Source organism: Brachyhypopomus gauderio, chromosome 3 (genome assembly GCF_052324685.1).
Source record: "Brachyhypopomus gauderio isolate BG-103 chromosome 3, BGAUD_0.2, whole genome shotgun sequence".
NCBI classification, from domain to species: Eukaryota; Metazoa; Chordata; class Actinopteri; order Gymnotiformes; family Hypopomidae; genus Brachyhypopomus; species Brachyhypopomus gauderio.
This window is the reverse complement of record NC_135213.1, coordinates 12,629,891-12,648,388: the sequence shown is the minus strand read 5'-3', so window position 1 is coordinate 12,648,388 and position 18,498 is coordinate 12,629,891. Positions and strand designations below refer to the sequence as shown.

The 18,498-nt window shown below is 47.5% G+C and overlaps 1 protein-coding gene and 1 long non-coding RNA gene across 3 annotated transcripts in view; one reads left to right on the top strand and one right to left on the bottom strand.

Moving 5' to 3' along the window:
* zeb1b (zinc finger E-box binding homeobox 1b) overlaps positions 1-18,498 on the bottom strand; it is a 51,873-nt gene that overhangs the window by 8,909 nt on the left and 24,466 nt on the right. Inside the window, exons 1-3 of one of the 2 annotated variants that reach the window (XM_076999593.1) lie at positions 8,256-8,360; positions 8,097-8,115; positions 6,273-6,431 (exon numbers count right to left, since the gene is read on the bottom strand). In XM_076999593.1, the coding sequence (XP_076855708.1) occupies positions 6,273-6,431; positions 8,097-8,100 (163 nt within the window). In that variant the 5' untranslated portion in view covers positions 8,101-8,115; positions 8,256-8,360. Of the gene's footprint in view, positions 1-6,272; positions 6,432-8,096; positions 8,116-8,255; positions 8,361-18,498 lie in introns of those variants that run through there. The other variant, XM_076999592.1, reaches the window with a different exon arrangement.
* LOC143510355 (uncharacterized) overlaps positions 7,815-18,498 on the top strand; it is a 23,766-nt gene continuing 13,082 nt past the window's right edge. The window contains exons 1-2 of the long non-coding RNA XR_013129953.1: positions 7,815-7,864; positions 12,977-13,090. This is a non-coding gene — a long non-coding RNA (uncharacterized LOC143510355). The remainder of the gene's footprint in view (positions 7,865-12,976; positions 13,091-18,498) is intronic.

The window sequence follows — 18,498 nt, the reverse complement described above, 5'->3', positions numbered from 1 at the left end:
ACGTCCCGCGTTGCTAAGCCTCGCCCTACTGGTCTTGCTCCTTCTTTGATTGGGTGTTGGGGTTTGATTGGTGAAGTCAGGTGGCGGCGTGTTGCACTGGAATAAATGGCAGCAGATATTGCGGCACTACCTGCCCGGCAGGGTCGGTCCTGACGACAACGCCATGAGCGCGTCCTGTTCATTCCCGCAGTGACATGTCGGCAGATTTTACGCGAGGTGCAGTGGTCTCGTATATCGGCCACTCCAGCATCATTTTTGGTTTTCAGTTTTGCTATGTAAGTGCTGCAGCTGAAATACTGCTCTTGCTTAGGCACAGAATAACTCCTCTGAGTGTAAGAGAGACCTTCTGCCAACCTGTTATCCATCTCATCCGTAGCATTTTATTTTCCTCGCACACAATGCAGGAAATCAAGTCGTTGCAGGTTTTCTAATTAGCCTCAGGTGCTCGTCATTAACACTCCTAGGGTGAGTTTCCCATACATGGATTAAACCAACTCTTAGATGAAACTGAAGGACTAATCATGAATCATAATTGGAAATTATTTTTAGTTTGCTTTTAAACCTAAACCTGGGTGTGGGAAACGGGTCTCCTGTGTCTTAAGAGCTCTCGCTACACCCGTCCTTGGTGTTGGGAGAGCTTTTGAACACAAGCATCTAAAGATAAGGCAAAAATATAATGTGAGACAGTGTCTCCATTAGAAAGCATAGGAATACATTAAACTAGACCAAGGTCTTAGAGAAGGAGACGTGATCTTACAGAGGAAAGCTGTAGATGCACATAATTACAAGTTTATAATTATAAAGCTGAAGTCTCACAGGAAGAGTACAAAAACGAAACTAAATCTCAAATGCATATTTAGCCTACTTACAAGGCAAACAAAACAAATCAATCCCGAATAAGTAATTCAATCTCTTGATTTCCCAATTTCCCTTAATGCACAAACTGTGCTCAACCGTCTGTAAAACGAAGCGCTTAACTGGGGTACTGTACTCTGCTTCTTTATCGCTTACTAACGATCGGCTCAGCTAACGAGGGCAAATGAAGGAATGAAGGCTTTGGGGAAAGAGCTGCCCGAGGCTACCCAGCATGCAGCTCTGCCTGAGTATGAAGCGCTCTCACGCACGCAGACCCGAAACGAGTTAACACGCTCAGACACTGCAGCTAATGGTGCTGGCTCGTAATTCACTACAACGCGTGGAACAGCCGAGGATGTCTGTGGAGGCCGGGACCGTTTGCAGGTATATTTAGGTGTGGGCGTTAAACCTAATGAAAACGATGAGCATGAAAATGTAACGGAGGGAGAAAACTTGTGGCCAGTCCTGGAAAGGCTTATCGTTTGAATACGTGGATTTGTAGACGAAAACAAAATGCAAATTTAAAAATTCAAGAAGCTACAGATAAACAACGGAATGTGATGAGGGCAACAGCCAGGGCCGGAGTGGGCCCTTTTTTCAGCCCGGGAGTTTCATGCCCAAATCCGGCCCAAAATTATTTTTCCCTCCCAATCGGCCCAAACTAGAGATTGACATGAGCCGGCCCATCGGGAATCCTCCCGAATCTCCCGATTAGCCACTCTGGCTCTGGCAACAGCAGTTGATCCATTCCTACAAAATCCTGTAACCATATGTGCTTGACGGACATGACGACTCGTAATCGAGGAGTTCAAGTAACCAATCACTTCACTGCTATCATGGGATAAACACGTCGCCAAAATATGAAAAGCCTAAATCCCAATTTAAACTGATGTGTGGGATTATCACTTGAATGGGAACAGAGACTCAAGGTTCAAGTAACAAGCTTCTCTCCCCCAGAGCCATGAGCGATGAAGGCTCATGACAGCACACTTTTACGATGACATCACCGCTCGGCTGAGATCACGCCTCAGCTGCGAGACCAGAGAGTGAGCGCGGTGAACCCTGTTAAAGGAGGAGAAGGAGGATTATATCGCCTCCTTTTAGAAAGCCCAGAAGATGGTGGATAGCAGCTGTTGGCGGTCCTCTCTCTAATCCTTCAGTCCTTCTTTCCAGCTTCTACTCACATCATCAATAGCCCTTTCTGCCCCGCTAAACTAGACGATGATGCCTACACTCCCTGCGGGTTACACCATGGAGACTCTGACTGGAAGAGAAAGACGCGCTACTCCTGGGTAACCTGCAGCATGCTCTGAACAAGCATCACCAAGGAGTGCTAGAGCGCTGTGGTTGGGGTGATGCGGTTTGAAACAGGGCACACTTCCTCCAGTGCTCAAACGCACACCGCGAGGTGGAAGATCAGATAAAGTGCATGAGTGGTGGTTCGCTCAATAGGACGTGAGGATGTTTGGGTGAGTCATCACATCGCCGTGGCCTCTGCGTTTAGAACCCCGGCCTGTGCGGAAAGTACGCCGGGGTTTCGAAGATATTTCGCACTGTACATTTCTTCCAACTGGAAGTGTAGAAGAGAAGTGAAATGTTGCAATGGGGCTTTCTGATACAATCATCTGTTTTTTGTTTCGTTTTATTCGCAGAAACACTCATAAATGTGTGTATAAGAGAGAAAGGGAGTCTTGTGAAATTAACCACATGGGCCTGTTCGATTCCTTTCAGGTGCATTCAGAATAAAAAAAAAGGCTGTTTGACAGCACTTCTTAAATGCTTTATATCAAATACCCTAAGTAAATCCATACAGGTCTGCCCAGTAATATATTGTCATCTACTGGATTTCGGAGATGTTTGCATCAGCATCCTAAAATGACTTTTCAATATAGGTGATGCACTCAATGCAACAGTGACTCCATTTCCCAGAACAACCCACTTGTTTTGGTCCTAGAGGAAGTTCCCCATGACTCAGATGCTTACACGTCACATTGTGCACTGTGTACACCGGCTGATCACATTCATTACTGAAACAACTCCTAGAGCATTTTTGTTTAATGAAATATACCAGTAAGACGTTAGCAATATTACTTTCCTTTCATTTCCAGGTTGTGGTTTAAGTGGAAGCAGGTGAGTAGGTAGGTGTTTTAATGGAGTAGGCACACATTTATTGATCCTGTATTTATAGTGTTAAAGAACTTGAATGTGTTACACTGAAATGAGCTAGTTTGGATTAGGTAGGTTTTTTAAAAACATGCCTTTCTGTCTAATTCTAAAAGAGAGGCTCTCTAGCTCTCTGGTCCAGATGACAAGGTCTGAACATACTAAGAAGAAAATGACATGCAGGCCCAAATCCAGAGTTGCTGGAAAATGAAAACTACAAAGAGCTCTGTTGATTGGAGCGGGACTACACTGTGGCGCCAGGGGCACGTTCACGTGATTTATCTTCTCTTGTTCTGAATGCCTACTGTACTTGATTCTTCCTTGGGATCCTGATCAGCCCTAAAGAACACACGAACATCACAGAACGACGCGATGTGTGTCTCCAGGATGCTGGCGTGGAGGGAGTATCAGGCGTTCTGTGATGTGTGGAAGTTGTCCAACCGAGCTAGGGAGCCGGGGTTATTTGGAATCGAGCGTTTTGCCAAGTGGGCTTCAGAATGCGTCCCCCTTTATGAGTTGTGAAACATTTGTACAATCCTTGCAAACACGCAAAGCAAACACGGTAGGGAGCAACATCTGAAAGCCAAGTGGGAAAGCACCGCCTTCATTTCTCTGTTTCAAGTGTTTTGCAAGCCTGGAACAAAGCCACCTTCTCTGGGTCCTCGAGTGGCCAGAGACTTCAGCTCCTTCCCAAACAGGCCTGGCGGGTGTAGTGCTGGTGTGTGTGTGGGGTACAGGGGCTGGGTTCCAGGTTCCAGGGTTAGCAGTGCTGGGTAATGGATGAATTACACTACCAGCTCCATCAGGCCGCTCCACTGTGAAAGGGGGACGGTGGATTTTCATACCGCAGAAAATGAGAGGCAACAGTGTGCAAGGAGCCGACGATGGCTTCTAATCATGAAGACTGAGAGGCAGCGAGAGAGTCTGTCTAACGAGGGGGGGGGGTAAGGTTGACATGTAATGGAGGAAGCAAAAAAGAGTCTTTAAGACAAACATGAAGACCACAAAGAGTCGGTCTGACTGTCTCTGGTGTTGGTGGTGGTGAGAAGTAGAGGGAAAGAGAGGCGGGGGGAGGTTTGAGCTGATATTGTGGAGTTCATACTGCTAGTGACTGCTTTATAGCCTGAAAGGCTATGAATTATGGGTAGTGTGGGCAGAAGGCTGTATATATCTAGAATGTGAAATCTGGAAGCAAAGTGCAACACCCATTATATCTCGACAGGCCAATTTCTCTCAGTGACACACCTAATCTTCTCTATCTACTGGGGAAGTCTTCCAGTCTCCTCTGGGGATAAGGATGAAAAAGAAGGAACAACGCTGATCTGAAATCACATTTAACAGAAATTCAGAGCAAAAAAAAAAAATTCAGACTGATATTTCAATGATTCTAATGATATATATATGATGTGATGATGAATCTTTGCTTGTTGTAGGAAAGAAAAGATTCAGAAGTAGATACACTATATTGCCAAACGTATTTGTTCACCCATCCAAATTACTGGAATCGGAAAGTATACAGGTGTATAAAATTAAGCACCTGGGCAAGCAGATTTGTGAAAGAATGGGTCGCTCTCAGAAGCTCAGTGAATTCCAGTTTCATGAAATTCAGTTATAGGATGCCACCTGTGCAACAAATACAGTCGTGAAATTTCCTCATTCCTAAATATTCCAGTCAACTGTCAGCTGTATTGTAAGAAAATGGAAGTGTTTGGGAATGACAGCAACTCAGTCATGAAGTGGTGGGCCACGTAAACTGACGGAGCAGAATCAGTGGATGCTGAAGCGCATAGTGCGAAGAGGTCGCCAACTTTCTGCAGAGTCAATCACTACAGACATCCAAACTTCATGTGGCCTTCAGATTAGCTCAAGAACAGTTTGCAGAGAGCTTCATGGAATGGGTTTCCATGGTCGAACAGTGACGAATCACGCTTCTTCATCTGGCAATCTGATGGACGAGTCTGGGTTTGGTGGTTGCCAGGAGAACTGTGGAGGGGGGATTATGGTGTGGGGTTGTATTTCAGGAGCTGGGATTGGCCCCTCAGTTCCAGTGAAAGGAACTCTGAATGCTTCAGCATACCAAGAGATTTTGGACAATTCCATGCTCCCAACTTTGTGGGAACAGTTTAGAGTAGTGCACAAAGCAAAGTCCATGAAGACATGGATGTCTGGTGTGGATGAACTTGACTGGCCTGCACAGAGTCCTGACCTCAACCCGATAGAACACCTTTGGGATGAACACCTTTAGAGCAGAAACTGAGAGCCAGGCCTTCTCATCCAACATCAGTATGTGACCTCACAAATGTGATTCTGGAAGAATGGTCAAAAATCCCCATAAACACACTCGTAAACCTTGTGGACAGCCTTCACAGAAGAGTTGAAGCTGTTCTATGTTCTAGCTGCAAAGGGTAGACCAATGTCATATTGAACCCTATGGATTAGGAATGGGATGTCACTTAAGCTCAAGGACAGTACTTTTGGCAATATAGTTTAAGTCAGTTTAATTGGTTAAGGTTCTCCAGTGTTATCAAACAAAACTAAAGGCATATACCTCTTTCTGAACCTCTCCACCACAGAATACAACGCTTTAAGAAAAGTACCTGTATTCAGTAAATACTTTTTTTTTTTTTACATACTCAGCATGACATTCTTAGAGCCTTTCCTCTGCCAACAGCTCTGTGTGTGTGTGTGTGTGTGTGTGTGTGTGTGTGTGTGTGAGGGAGGGAGTATACGAGGTCTAGGTGCACGCTGTTATAGCAGTGGTTTTAATGTCAGTATATTATCCACCATGATGTCTGTGTGCTGCTACCTAGCTGTAATATCCAGTACCCACTCACGCGGTGCCTGCACACACATCAGCAGAAAACACTCTCCCACTTCACAGCAGGAACTCGCTATCTGGCTATCGGAGCTCCTATCTCCTCCACCCTAATCACAAGCCTTCCACACAGGCTCATCCATCTGCTCTCTGCTAATCTAAGCCATGCTTCAGGTGCTCCATCTAAAACACTCCAACCGAAACCCACAGCTAACGCACGAGAAACACCCTGCAGTTTGGGGTTTTTCCTCTCGCAGATGTCCCCCTCCTGTGGAACAAACACATCTTCATGGTGCTCTGAGCACTTCTAGCTGCTGCTGTTGGCTTCAATCAGGTTCAGCCACATAATTGTGTGTGGTAAGTCCAGCAGTGATCTTCAGAAGGTAGAGTTGAAGATGTTTTGTTTGTTGTGACTAACTGGTCCTAGCGGGGTTGCTACCTTCATCCCATCGCTCCTCTGTGCCGTTGTGGTCATCGTCGTGGGCCACGCTGTCGCCGTCAGCGCCGTCTATCAGGGTGCCCTCTTCCTCCACGATATGAAGCTTATCCTCATCATCGGAGTCCGACTGGCCTTCCAGTCCATGGCTGTAGTTACTCACTGCATGGAGAGAGAGAAAAGAGGAGAAAGAGGTGATGTTTAGAGGGAGGTGTCCGCGCAGCAGGTGTGGTGATGGGACACGCGTGAGGTGAGGCGGAGCGAAAGAGTGGAAACAAACGGATGCGGTCGGATAAAGTGGAGGAGGAAAGAGGACGGGACAGTGGAACGATGATGTCATTCAGTCTGGCCCCCCCTTGTGGTCACCCAGGGAGGGGGCACCTTGGGCGGGGCTGGGTGGGGCTGGGCGGGGAATGGACATGAGGGAAAAGAAGCAGCTTGTTAAAAGAAAAATGACCAGAGAGAGAGAGAGAGAGAGAAACAGAGACGGAGTGAGACAGAGAGAGAAGTAATTTGTCTCACTGGCAGGGGGCAGAGGAGCATTGCCTGACTGAGTTTATCAATGAACGAGACAGAGGACGAGCCGGACAGGGCGACCCACCGTTCAATCAGTCAGCCCGACACCGGGGCGGGTCGCTGTGGTGACCTGCCCATCAGCACAGCAGGACACCAGCAGCACTTACCGCAGGTCCCTCGGTGTAACCCACACAGACACACTGATGAACGCCGTCATGACGGGATGGTGCTGTAATGCTATGCAGCACCGCATTGTGATTCATCAGCGTGTAGTGTGGGGTTCACAAGGAAAACATTACCATTCCAGAAAAAGAAATGTGACATCATACTGAAAGTGAGTCAATATCTCATCATGAAGATGGGACAGAAAGAACGAGAGCAGGTGAACAGAAGTACACGGCAAAGTGGAAATGACTTCGCTGGATCCTTTTAACTGAACATCATTCCGACGACAAATACCTCCACTAACTACACTACGTATCTTGCCCCAGTGTCCATTTCACCCTCTCTCTGTAAAGAGAAGGTGGACTTTCCACCTATCAGCCTGTAGCTATGAAGAACGTCACGCCCAGAGGCTGAGCTTGCTCCACAGAGCACTGCGGTGTTGGTTTCACTGTTGCCCAACACCACCCGATTTCACTAATGAGCTCTCTTCCTCATGAAGCCACCAGGCCGTCGGCTCTCGCGAGGGGCCGATCGAGAAGCAGCGTCCGCCGCGTTTGCGTCATGTGCTAGTATGGAGCCCACAGGGGTACTGTATCTCGGGGGCAGAGCCGGTCACAGCGCTCGCTGTATGTGGTGCTGAAGAGGTGTGAACCTTCGCACTAAAGTGCAGGTGGCTCTCAACCCCCCCCACTCCCCCCGCCCTGCCCCACAACCGTTGGCTTCAGGGACGGCCCCCGTGCGTGGTGGTTTCTATCAACCATTACTCAAAGCAGTGTTAATCATTATAATCATTGCACATCTGATCTCTGCCATCCCCACTAAATGTCTCTTTTCTCTTTTTGTGTTTTAATATGAAAGGAGAAGTGGGTGACCTCCATCTCTGCACTGTACACCTGCAGGGACGTGAGATAAGGGTAAGCAGCATCGATTTCAGTAGCCAGCCAGACGACCTTAATTAGCAGTGTGTGTGTGTGTGTTTGTGTGTGTGTGCGCGGAGGCGAGTGGGCTTGGCTCAGCGTGACATGCCATTCTATTAGAAGAGGGTAGCCTTGCTTAACGAGTTCCCATTCGTTAAGGTAAGTGCTGGCTGAACAGAGCCGCTAATGCTAGCAGCATAAATCAAGCCTAAAGAGTCAAGATTCTTACCCATCAGCAGAGAGAGAGACTGAAAGAGAGACAGACACAAGGGGGGAGGGGTGGAGGTGGGGGCGACAGCGTTAAATATCAAATAAATGACATCATGGAACGTCCTTTGTCTGCCTTAAGATGTAAACTCAAAACCAAGTGTGGAAAACAAGATTTCACCTCCACTTGTCATCACAGAACAAAAGACATTGAGCATGACGTGCCACCAGAGGACAGTGGATCTGCACAGATATGTAGACGCATCACCAACGCAGCACAAGACCCGTCAGGTGTAAAGAAAACACGGAGGCGTTCATGCCAACCTGCGTGGTTCGTCTTTTACAAAGAGCTGGAAAATATCCCGGTTGCTGTTTCCTGTTTAGAACACTACTGCAAGGGATTGTGGATCTGTCTGTGGGCACGAGCGCACAGAGGCCTGCCTTTAACGGGCCGCATGTGTGCGTGTGCGATAGCAGCGCTCTGAGATAAGTGAGTGGGTGTGTCCTGATAACGTAGCTAACATGAAAACAGTCCTCCCCCAAGACCGGCCCCTCCAGACCTGCGAACGTCGGGCGCTACGGAAACAGGATAAGACGTAACGCCACCGCTGGGGCGTTTCTTGCCGAGCAGCTCGGAAACGGTGTTTTACGAAAATGTGAAGGAAGGGGGCTCGCTCAGGCAGGTGTATGCGTTCCCCCGCAGAAGCAACAGGGTGGACCCCTGTTGGAGAAGCAAGGACCTCCACCTCCACCTCCACGTCTCTACACCCAGCTCCATTTATTTATCCCAACTCTCTTTTCCACTGGTCTAAGTACCCTTCCCTGGCCTGGCAAAATCAATTTTCCTTTCAGAGGTGCAAAGTCAGCACAGAGCCTGGCTGTAGAGCTGAATCTCTCTCTCTCTCTCTCTCTCCTCTCTCTCTCCTCTCTCTCTCTCTCTCTCTCTCTCTCTCTCTCTCTCCTCTCTCTCTCTCTCTCTCTCTCTCTCTCTCTCTCTCTCTCTCTCTCTCTCTCTCTCTCTCTCTCTCTCTCTCACTCACACACACACACACACACACCATATTTCTCCACTGCTGGCTGTATCTAGTACATTTACATTAAGCTGATTTTGTGCTTTTCTTCCCTGCACTCTGTCTAACGCACTTTCTCTTTCAATCTTATTCTCCCTCTCGACCCTGTGCTCTCATTCTCTTAGTGCTTTAAGCAGATCTAGCCAAGCTCTCCACTTGGCTTCTCTCTCTCTCTCTCTCTCTCTCTCTCTCTCTCTCTCTCTCTCTCTCTCTCTCTCTCTCTCTCTCTCTCATCTCTCTCTCTCTCTCTGTGCTATGTGATCATTGACAAAGAGTCAAAAAGAGGGTGTGTGTGCATTTGTGTAAATGAATATATATCTCACTATATTTGTAGTTTTTCTGAATCAAGCGCACATTCATTTAAAGAGTCAGACTGGAATTAATTAACATTTACATGCAGTAACCTTCATAAATGTTTGGCACGTTCATATGGGGCGAACAGGCGTGCCCCCTCATCACAACAACCACGCGGTGTCAAACATTAGGCCTAACTACATATCCCATCAGGCAGTGCAGCGAAGGGAAGCGGGGTGGGTGTGCTAGCCGGCAGGACGGAAGCGTCGGTGGAGGTGTGCGGAGGGGTCTGGCCGGGAGGGGTCCGTGACTAACGTTCCCGAGCTCGGTTCTCCTGTCACACCTGAGAGGTTTCATTACCGCCTCCAGGAGCTGCGTGGGAGAGAAGTGACTACTCACGGCTGACGTTGGTTTGCCGACAAACACGGGCAGGTACCGGGAAAACCGGGGTCATTAAACTCGGCATGAATGATGAGTATGAAAGGGGAAGGCACGGCGGGACGCTAACGAAACAAAACGGGGGTAGCGTAACTGTTTCCCCTGAAGGCGCCGGGGGAAAGTGTCGGGCCCCCTGGTACTGGGCAGGCCTGCTCACTTAGCTGACCTGCCTCCACTTCAGACTAGCAGCACGGAAACAAAACATCCACCATGTGCCCTGAGCCTTGTGTGAGGTGACCAACGGTGGAGAACAGGCAAAATAAGCTCTCCTCACCATTCCACTTCTGCACCATCATCACCAAACATCTCCATTGCCACAGCAGACACACCAGAGTGAGGGGCGATGTGGTGAAATACCTTCCTAACTCTCTAAGAATAACTGCATAGCAACAGAGGCTGATTATATGTTCGCCTATTATGCTATTATCTTGTATTACCAACTGTTTGATTTTTCTTCCTGTACTTTCATTGACATTTTATTTTTGTACATTCTGAGGAAATAACTGTATTCGTTGTGATTAAATATGCCAGTACGTGTGTTGTGTGTGGGTGTGGTGTGTCGTTTCTGCTGCAGCTTGTTAAAAATCTCAAAAAGATCATTAAAAGCCTTTGGGTATTGTGATATTTTATTTTTACCATATTGGTTAGCTCTACTTTTATATGAACTGCTCCCCACCCGACAGAAGACGGCCACACCCGGGCTGTCTCCTGTGTGCGTCTCTGGTTCGGTCTGTCTTCCCAGAAGCCCTCCACCCTGGTCCGTTTTCTGGATGTCCTGATGAAAGCCAACACAAGGTTCTGCCTTTCAGGTGTCAGCTTGAGCCTCCGATCTGTGGTCCGATAAATGCTACCCAACCTGGGCTCCACATAATCCCACAGCCCTCCCAACCAGACAATCTGCCTCCTCCAGATAAACACACACACACACACACACACACACCCCGTCTAGACCTTCACTACTTATATGCTAATTATAATACCACAAGGACCGATATTACAATGTTGGATTGATTAATCCGATTTCTTTTCCTTTAAGATGAAATCCCCAAAGCCAGAGAAATAAGACGTGATGTATTGATCTGGAATTAAGTTGGGCTATGAATGTCCTGCCGCTCCTCTTAGTATTTTTTATACACATCTCCATGTAAACTCATCATTCCTGTCCATCCAGCAGGGAAAAAAAACCAGTCTGTTCTCCTTGTTCCTGTCCTCTGGAGAGACATTAGAGCTGGACGAGGTCCCATGGCTGTTGGGAGTCTGCTGGTGGTGGAGCTGACTCCTCGTGATGGAGGCCCTGGTGGAGGCCAGTCCGTCTGAACATGATGGCCACGCACCAATGTCGGTGTAAACGTCATGTAAATGTTTACAGCGATGTACACACAGACCCAGGTGTTTAATAACAGCACCAAGGCTTTGGGAGGCCCAACTGTGTCCTCCGTCAGCTGTGCCACCACTCCTCTTCTGGGAAGGATCAGTGCACGCGCGGACGCCAGCCGCACCCTTGTGGGGGCCTAACAGAAGAGTCCCCCCCCCCCCCCCCCCCCGGGACAGTGCTATGCCAGGAATGTCCAATCATAACACTTCTCAGAGTGGCTCTGTCATGGCGACAGATCAGCGTCTTGGCTTTTCCTACAGCGTTACAACACGCTGGACACCGCTGTAAATTCATCTTACGTGGACGTGCTTAAGTGCAGTTTAGAGTGGCGCAGTTTCTGCTAAAGGCGTCCTGTTTGCTAGCAGCACAGATAGACCGCTCTATGAGCCCCGTGCTTTCCACCGCACGTCTGTGCCGTCAGTCTTGAAGCACGAGGCCTTGTTGGGTCCGGACACACCCTTCTGTCCTGCTGCATGTCACCGTCCACAAACACACGCACCGCACGAGAGCTGTACATTTGATCTTATATGCTTCTGTCGTGTAGTTTATACATATGAAGAAAAACAAACAAGCAAATAAATATGAAAATACACTACAAACTCAGGATGTTTCGTCTTCACCACAGAGGCATACACACCTCAACATTCCTTTCATCCACTCTCTTTCTCTCTCTCTCACACACACACACACACACACACACACAGTTACAACCTAAACCACATCCCCACCCAGCACTTTTTTCTCTCTGTCACAGACGCAAGCTAACCACAAGAAGACAGAGCTATCACATCAAACAAAAGCCAGTCACCACACACACCCCATGTTACTTATTTCATATGAATGTCTGCAGGCTTCTTCGGCCTTCTGCTACACTGACAGTGTGCTGCAATAACTGCTGGCGCCTGTAGGAGGTGCTTTACTCCCAGGAGACATGATGAAATAAAAGATAAAAGCTGAACTACACATCACACTTAACAGTGCTGCTCTCATTTGTGAACACTACCAAATAGTTAATGTTCTTTCGGACTAACAGAACGAGATGTGACCTAGTGCTATGTTAGGAAACTCAAGGTGAGAGTTAGATGTTAATTTAAATTAAAAAAACACTTTCACAAACAAAATTCATTAGCAATCATCACAATACCTCAGAATAGATCAACGACATCTCTCTCGCTCTCTCTCTCTCTCTCTCATTCATTCACTGTCTGTCTCATTCATTCAGTGTCTCATTCCTTCAGGGTCTCTCTCTCTCTCTCTCTCATTCACTCAGCCTCTCTTTCTTTCTATCATTCTTTATCGCTCTCTTTCACTCTCACTTAGATGAGCTCTTGTCCTTGCTAATAGTGTCACTTCATGTGTGCATAATTTTCGAGCCAAAGCTGAGAAGCTAATTAGCCGCGGCAGGTCGTCTCTTCTCCACACCGTCCTTACAAGTGAGAGGCAGCATGCATGCTGTGTATGTATACACACACACACTTTAATTGTCAAGCCATTTTCTACCTACATATTGATACAAATATTGATATGTAAAGAGGCAAAAACAAAATGCATGTGGCACAGTGTGTGTGTGTGTGTGTGTGTGTGTGTGTGTGTGTGTGTGTGTGTGTGTGTGTGTGTGTGTGTGTGTGTGTGTGTGTGTGTGTGTGTGAGCGAATGTGCACGTGCTTATGTGTGTGTGTGAGTGTGCATGGGTGTATTTTGAGCTAATCTTGCTCTGCTCGACAGGGCTCTTCTAAATAAGGCGTGAGAGAGTGATCATACCTGCGCTATGATAACACAGCCAGGAGCCTTGTGTGGACCGCCAGCACAGCAGTACTGACTCGCCTGTTTACGTTTGAGGTGAGACAAGTCCCATTCACGGGCATAATGCTGTGCTAACCGACACACACACACACACACACACACACACACACACACACACACATACAGAATGCACGAAAGATAAGATATAAATTACAAACACCTAACTGTGTGTGTGTGTATGCATGTGCATCCATGGCTAAAACATACAGTATGGTACAGCAGGACTTGTTGTGTGTGTGTGGGTGTGTGTGTGTGTGTGTGTGTGTGTGTGTGGTGTGTGGGGGGTGGGGGGGGGGGTGGGGGGGGGGGGGGGGGTACAACAAGGAAACATCTGCCATGCCTCCTGCTTTGTACAGTACCTGTAGGAATGCTTGACTACCCTTTACTGAGTTTCACTACCTGTTTCTCTCTCTCTTTCTCTCTCTCTCTCTTTCTCTCCCCCCCACAGCTTTTTTTTCCTCTGTCTCTTTCACCATCTCTCTCATACACACTGTATTTGTGATCGTACTTTATAAAGTGAACTACTGCTGCTGTTCAGAGTGTTCTTATGTTCCTCTGAGTAGATGAGCGGAGACCTTGGTTATGACGGAAAGCCCCGGCTCTACGGGCCCTGCCAGCGTTCACACCCACACTGCTGCAAACAGCAGCCCGACCAGTGAGAACACACAGGCACCCTAACACACCTGTGTCAACAGGAAACGGGGAGTTCTCGCTGCATCACACTGCAGCACAGTCACGTGTTCCCCCTTCTCCCATCATCCCTCTCTCTCCGTCTTAGTGGAGGTTTCTTCTTTAACGCGTCTGCTAGACTCAGACGTGCTGGACTCATTACTTATCGGTTTCTCTCTTTCTTTCTTCCTTTTCTCTCTTTCGCAGTGTTAGCAGATACGTTTTGTGGACAAAACAATCTGTCTATTTATAGGATTTCCTTTCTGTGTCTTTTTCTGCCAAGCATGCTGATACTGGTGCTACACATGTACATCTACACATCTCAGCCCACACACACTTACACACACAGGCCAACTAACGTTAGCTCATACACATTTACACACACAGGCCAATTAACGTTAGCTCATACACACTTACAAACACAGGCCAATAAACGTTAGCTCATTCAACATGTACACATAGCACCCCATACATACATACACACTTTAGGCCATACACATTTAACACTTCCACACACACACACACTTGGGATCTGTCCCATTACTCACACCTGCTCTCTTTAAGGGTAAGTGGAATCTTCTGTCTTTTTCTTTTTCAAGATTGATGTGGATTTGAGGGTCGTGTGTGAAAATTCCCGAGCTTAGGAAAAAAACGTTTAATGCCGTAGGGATATTGATGTGTATATGCCAGACATTGGTGGATTTGCTCATGACAGTTGATAGTCATACTGGAAAACTGAAGACCTGTGTGATCAATATTACACTGTGCACTGAAATGATATTGAAGCCAACATTCGGTCCACATCTGTTCTCGTGCTGGCATGACCACACTGCACGGTGGGCGATTTTAACGTCACTTGAAACGTAACCTCCACATTACATTTGATCAACCAGACGTATTGAAGAAATACTTAAATGTCTATATAACCGTTTGATTTGCTTAATCACATGTGTATGGTGCTTTATGTGGTGTAGGTAAGACCGTTGAAGGCTTCATTAATGCTTCTAGCGAGCAAGCCTCCGTCTGCTCTCGTAACTAGGGAGAGATGGAGCCGGCACTTCCTGTCACTTTAAGGTTGAGCAGGAACGCTGGGCAGACATGCTGGCCTCACTGTGCAGGTCTGAAAGGCATCTGCAGTCAGACTCCCGAAACAGCAGGGAGTGTTAAACCCAGCACAGTGGCATTTCAGTGGCGTGTACAGGTGAACGTGCGCCAGGTGAGGTGTGTCCCAGCCACATCATATCACTACATGCTTCAAGGAGGACCTAAGTGCTTAGGGTTGGAGAATTGGGACAAGGCCTTAGCCACTTTAACCCATGCACAATTACACTTGAACACTTAAGCCCAAACATTTTAGCCCTTAATAAACATCATCCCGTACACACTTATACACACTTTGGATTAAATCTCAACCCCATGCCCTTACACACAGTTACTGCATGAGCATGTGAACAGACTGTAGGCTGATGTGACTAGGACTGTCTGACCTGCCCATCCAAAATACCAAACAGTACATCAGCAATCTGAGACACATAAGACACACGTATGCCCACACATGACAGCAACACGTTACATGGTGACTAAGAAAACAGGCATACTTGTGTGTGTGTGTGTGTGTGAGGCTGTGCTTCAAGGGCATTTCCCCAGTACCACATCGGGTGAGCTGAGTCAGAGAAAGAAATGAAAACAGAACTGCAAGCACAGTGGAGTTCGGCAAGACCTCGCTGTACACAACACACACACTACACTACACACACCACACACACTACACACACACACCACACACACTACACATACCACACACTACACACACACACCACACACACACCACACACTACACACCACTACACTACACACACCACACACACTACACTACACACACCACACACTACACACACCACACACACTACACATACCACACACTACACACACACACACACCACACACTACACACATACCACACACTACACACACCACACACACACACCACACACACTACACATACCACACACTACACACACACTAGACACTACACACACCACACACACTACACATACCACACACTACACACACACTACCACACCACACTACATACACACCACACACACATACACACTACACTCACTACACACCACACACACTACACTACACACACCACACACACTACACATACCACACACACTACACTACACACACCACACACACTACACATACCACACACACTACACATACCACACACTACACTACACACTCCACACACACACACCACACTACACATACACACTACACACTCACTACACACCACACACACACTCCACACACACTACAGACACTCCACACACACTACGCTCCACACACTACACAAAATATTAGTTTTTGCAGCGTTCTTCACATAGCTTGCCAATATATTCCTCACCATTATATTATCTTGCTTGTCACACATTTTTATACCGTGCTCCGATGCACACCCTAACACACAGCAACAAACGTCTTACTCACATCTAATAGTATTTTTAACTAGAGGAAATAGCTACTCCAGAACACCCTACCATACATGCATTAGGAATCCACCAGTGCAATGACTCACTATTAGCTCTTATTAGTGAACAGCAAACATCACCACCAGCATTCCCACTTTACGTTGCTGAAAGCCCCTCATACTCTCACCTGTTCAGGTGAGCACGGCTGTGGTTTATCACACACCTGAGGGGTTTTGTTACAGCTCCCCAGTGACACGGTAAAAGTGTGCTGGTTATGGCAGCTAAAGCAGTGCTGTTGTACACACCACAATACAGACCTGGTTATAACACGTACAGTTGTTTGACAGAAATGGGTCCCTACGAGGCCTGGCTAAGTGTAGGGAGAAGAGAGAGAGCGCAGAGAGTGAGACAGCGAGACAGAGACAGAGCGAGACAGAGACAGCGAGACAGAGGGACGGCAAGGAGAGAGGCACGCATGAAAAAACTGCTAATGACTTAAAAAGACAAAGCAGCCCTGTCAGAGTCAATGTGCATCTTTAGTGAGACAAGGAGCCTGGGGCAAGATACTGTCAAACACACTCTCCCTCACGAGAAAGAGGGAGACGGAGAGAGAAGATTGAGATAGGGGAGAAAGTAGAAAGAATGGTGTGCGTGTGTGTGTGTGTGTGTGTGTGCTCTTTTTTTAAAGGTCAGGTCTCATAAAGCAGAAGAGTCAGCCAGCCTGACACAGAGGTGAAGAGATGCCACAGGCGCACACACACACACACACACACACACACACACACGCACGCGCGCGCCGCGCTTACATGTGCATATAAATGTGCTTGTGCATATATAACCACATATTGGTGTGTATCCTGCATCTGGCCAAACACACACGCCTGCACATAAATGCTTGCACATCACACATTTCCAAACAGCCACAATGCAGATCAGTTTCTTTTATTGACCTTCATCATAAATGCCTCCTCTTCATCCACAAAAGGGACAAAACCTGCACTACAGAGTGCAGCTCAGGGAGCTGACGTCATTATAGCTCAGTACAGAGCACAGTAGGAGATACACCATCTACCAAAAACACTCTGAAAGGCCAAAGCCTTAACAACGGTCTAAAGTCAACAGACCAAACCTGCATGACAGCTGTGGTGTGTGTGTGAGTGTATGAGTGTGAGTGTGTGTGTGTCCTCTAGCACCTTCTCTAAGTTCTCTTCCTCAGCCCTGGGGAGCGTGGCAGTGACAGTCACACCCCCGTTACAGCTGAGCCTTTCTCTGGTGCTTCTAGCAAAAACTCACTATCAAATACACCAGCAGTGGATACACACACACACACACACACACACACACACACACACACACATACACACCTTAATCAGTCATGAGGGGAGAGGGAGTGTGTGTTTGTTGGAACACTGTAATAATGGGTCTGTAAAACTGACTAAGCTTGGAAAACTGGGCACTGTAGTGGGGTCAATGATGGAGAAAGAGGGAGAGAGAGAGAGGGAGGGAGGGAGGAGAGGGAGGGAGGGACAGACAGAAAGGAAGAGACAAGGAACAATACTGTGACTAATTAAATAGTTGAACAAACGTCAGTTATCTTGCTTTGATCACAGTGTTGGGTATAAAGTCCTCAACTTCAACACACGCCTGTGCCAAGAACACCAGACAACACTTACCGCACCACACAGAAAATGGCTGACCTGTCGATGACGTCACGGTGATGTCACGGTGCACTCCAAAATGAAGCTGTATACTGAGACTTCACCAATGTCGTTACGCACATACGGAGTTTAGTCTCCCCAACAACAGAAATCAGCAAGGCTAACCACTTAAATCTTGGGTGGACACGTCTAGGACGAGTCACACACACACTAGGGCTGCACGATGAATCGTATTTTTATCGTTATCGCGATGTGAAGTTTCACGATAAACACATCGAAAGAGCCACGATAACTCCTTGAATAACAGCAAACTCAAATTGCATTATCCTCGTCCAGCAATAGAGGGAGCTATTCGCGCTGTAGACTATGATCACGTGACGTAAGTAGGCAAGAGGCAGAGTGAGGTGAACACGCTCATCAGACACGCGATTTGGTTTAAGCCTGGTTTACACTTGACGCAGCGCGAGGGTCCGCAAGGCGAAAATAACGTAATCACGGTGGCTTCGCCCGTGCGCGATGGTCTCGCGCGCTGTCGATTCACGAGGTCGTGCACCTCTCGAATTTTGTAAGTTCGCGCGTGCCGCGTCTCAGCGCAATGAGAACAGTCATGTTTGCCGGGTTCATACACCTATACAAG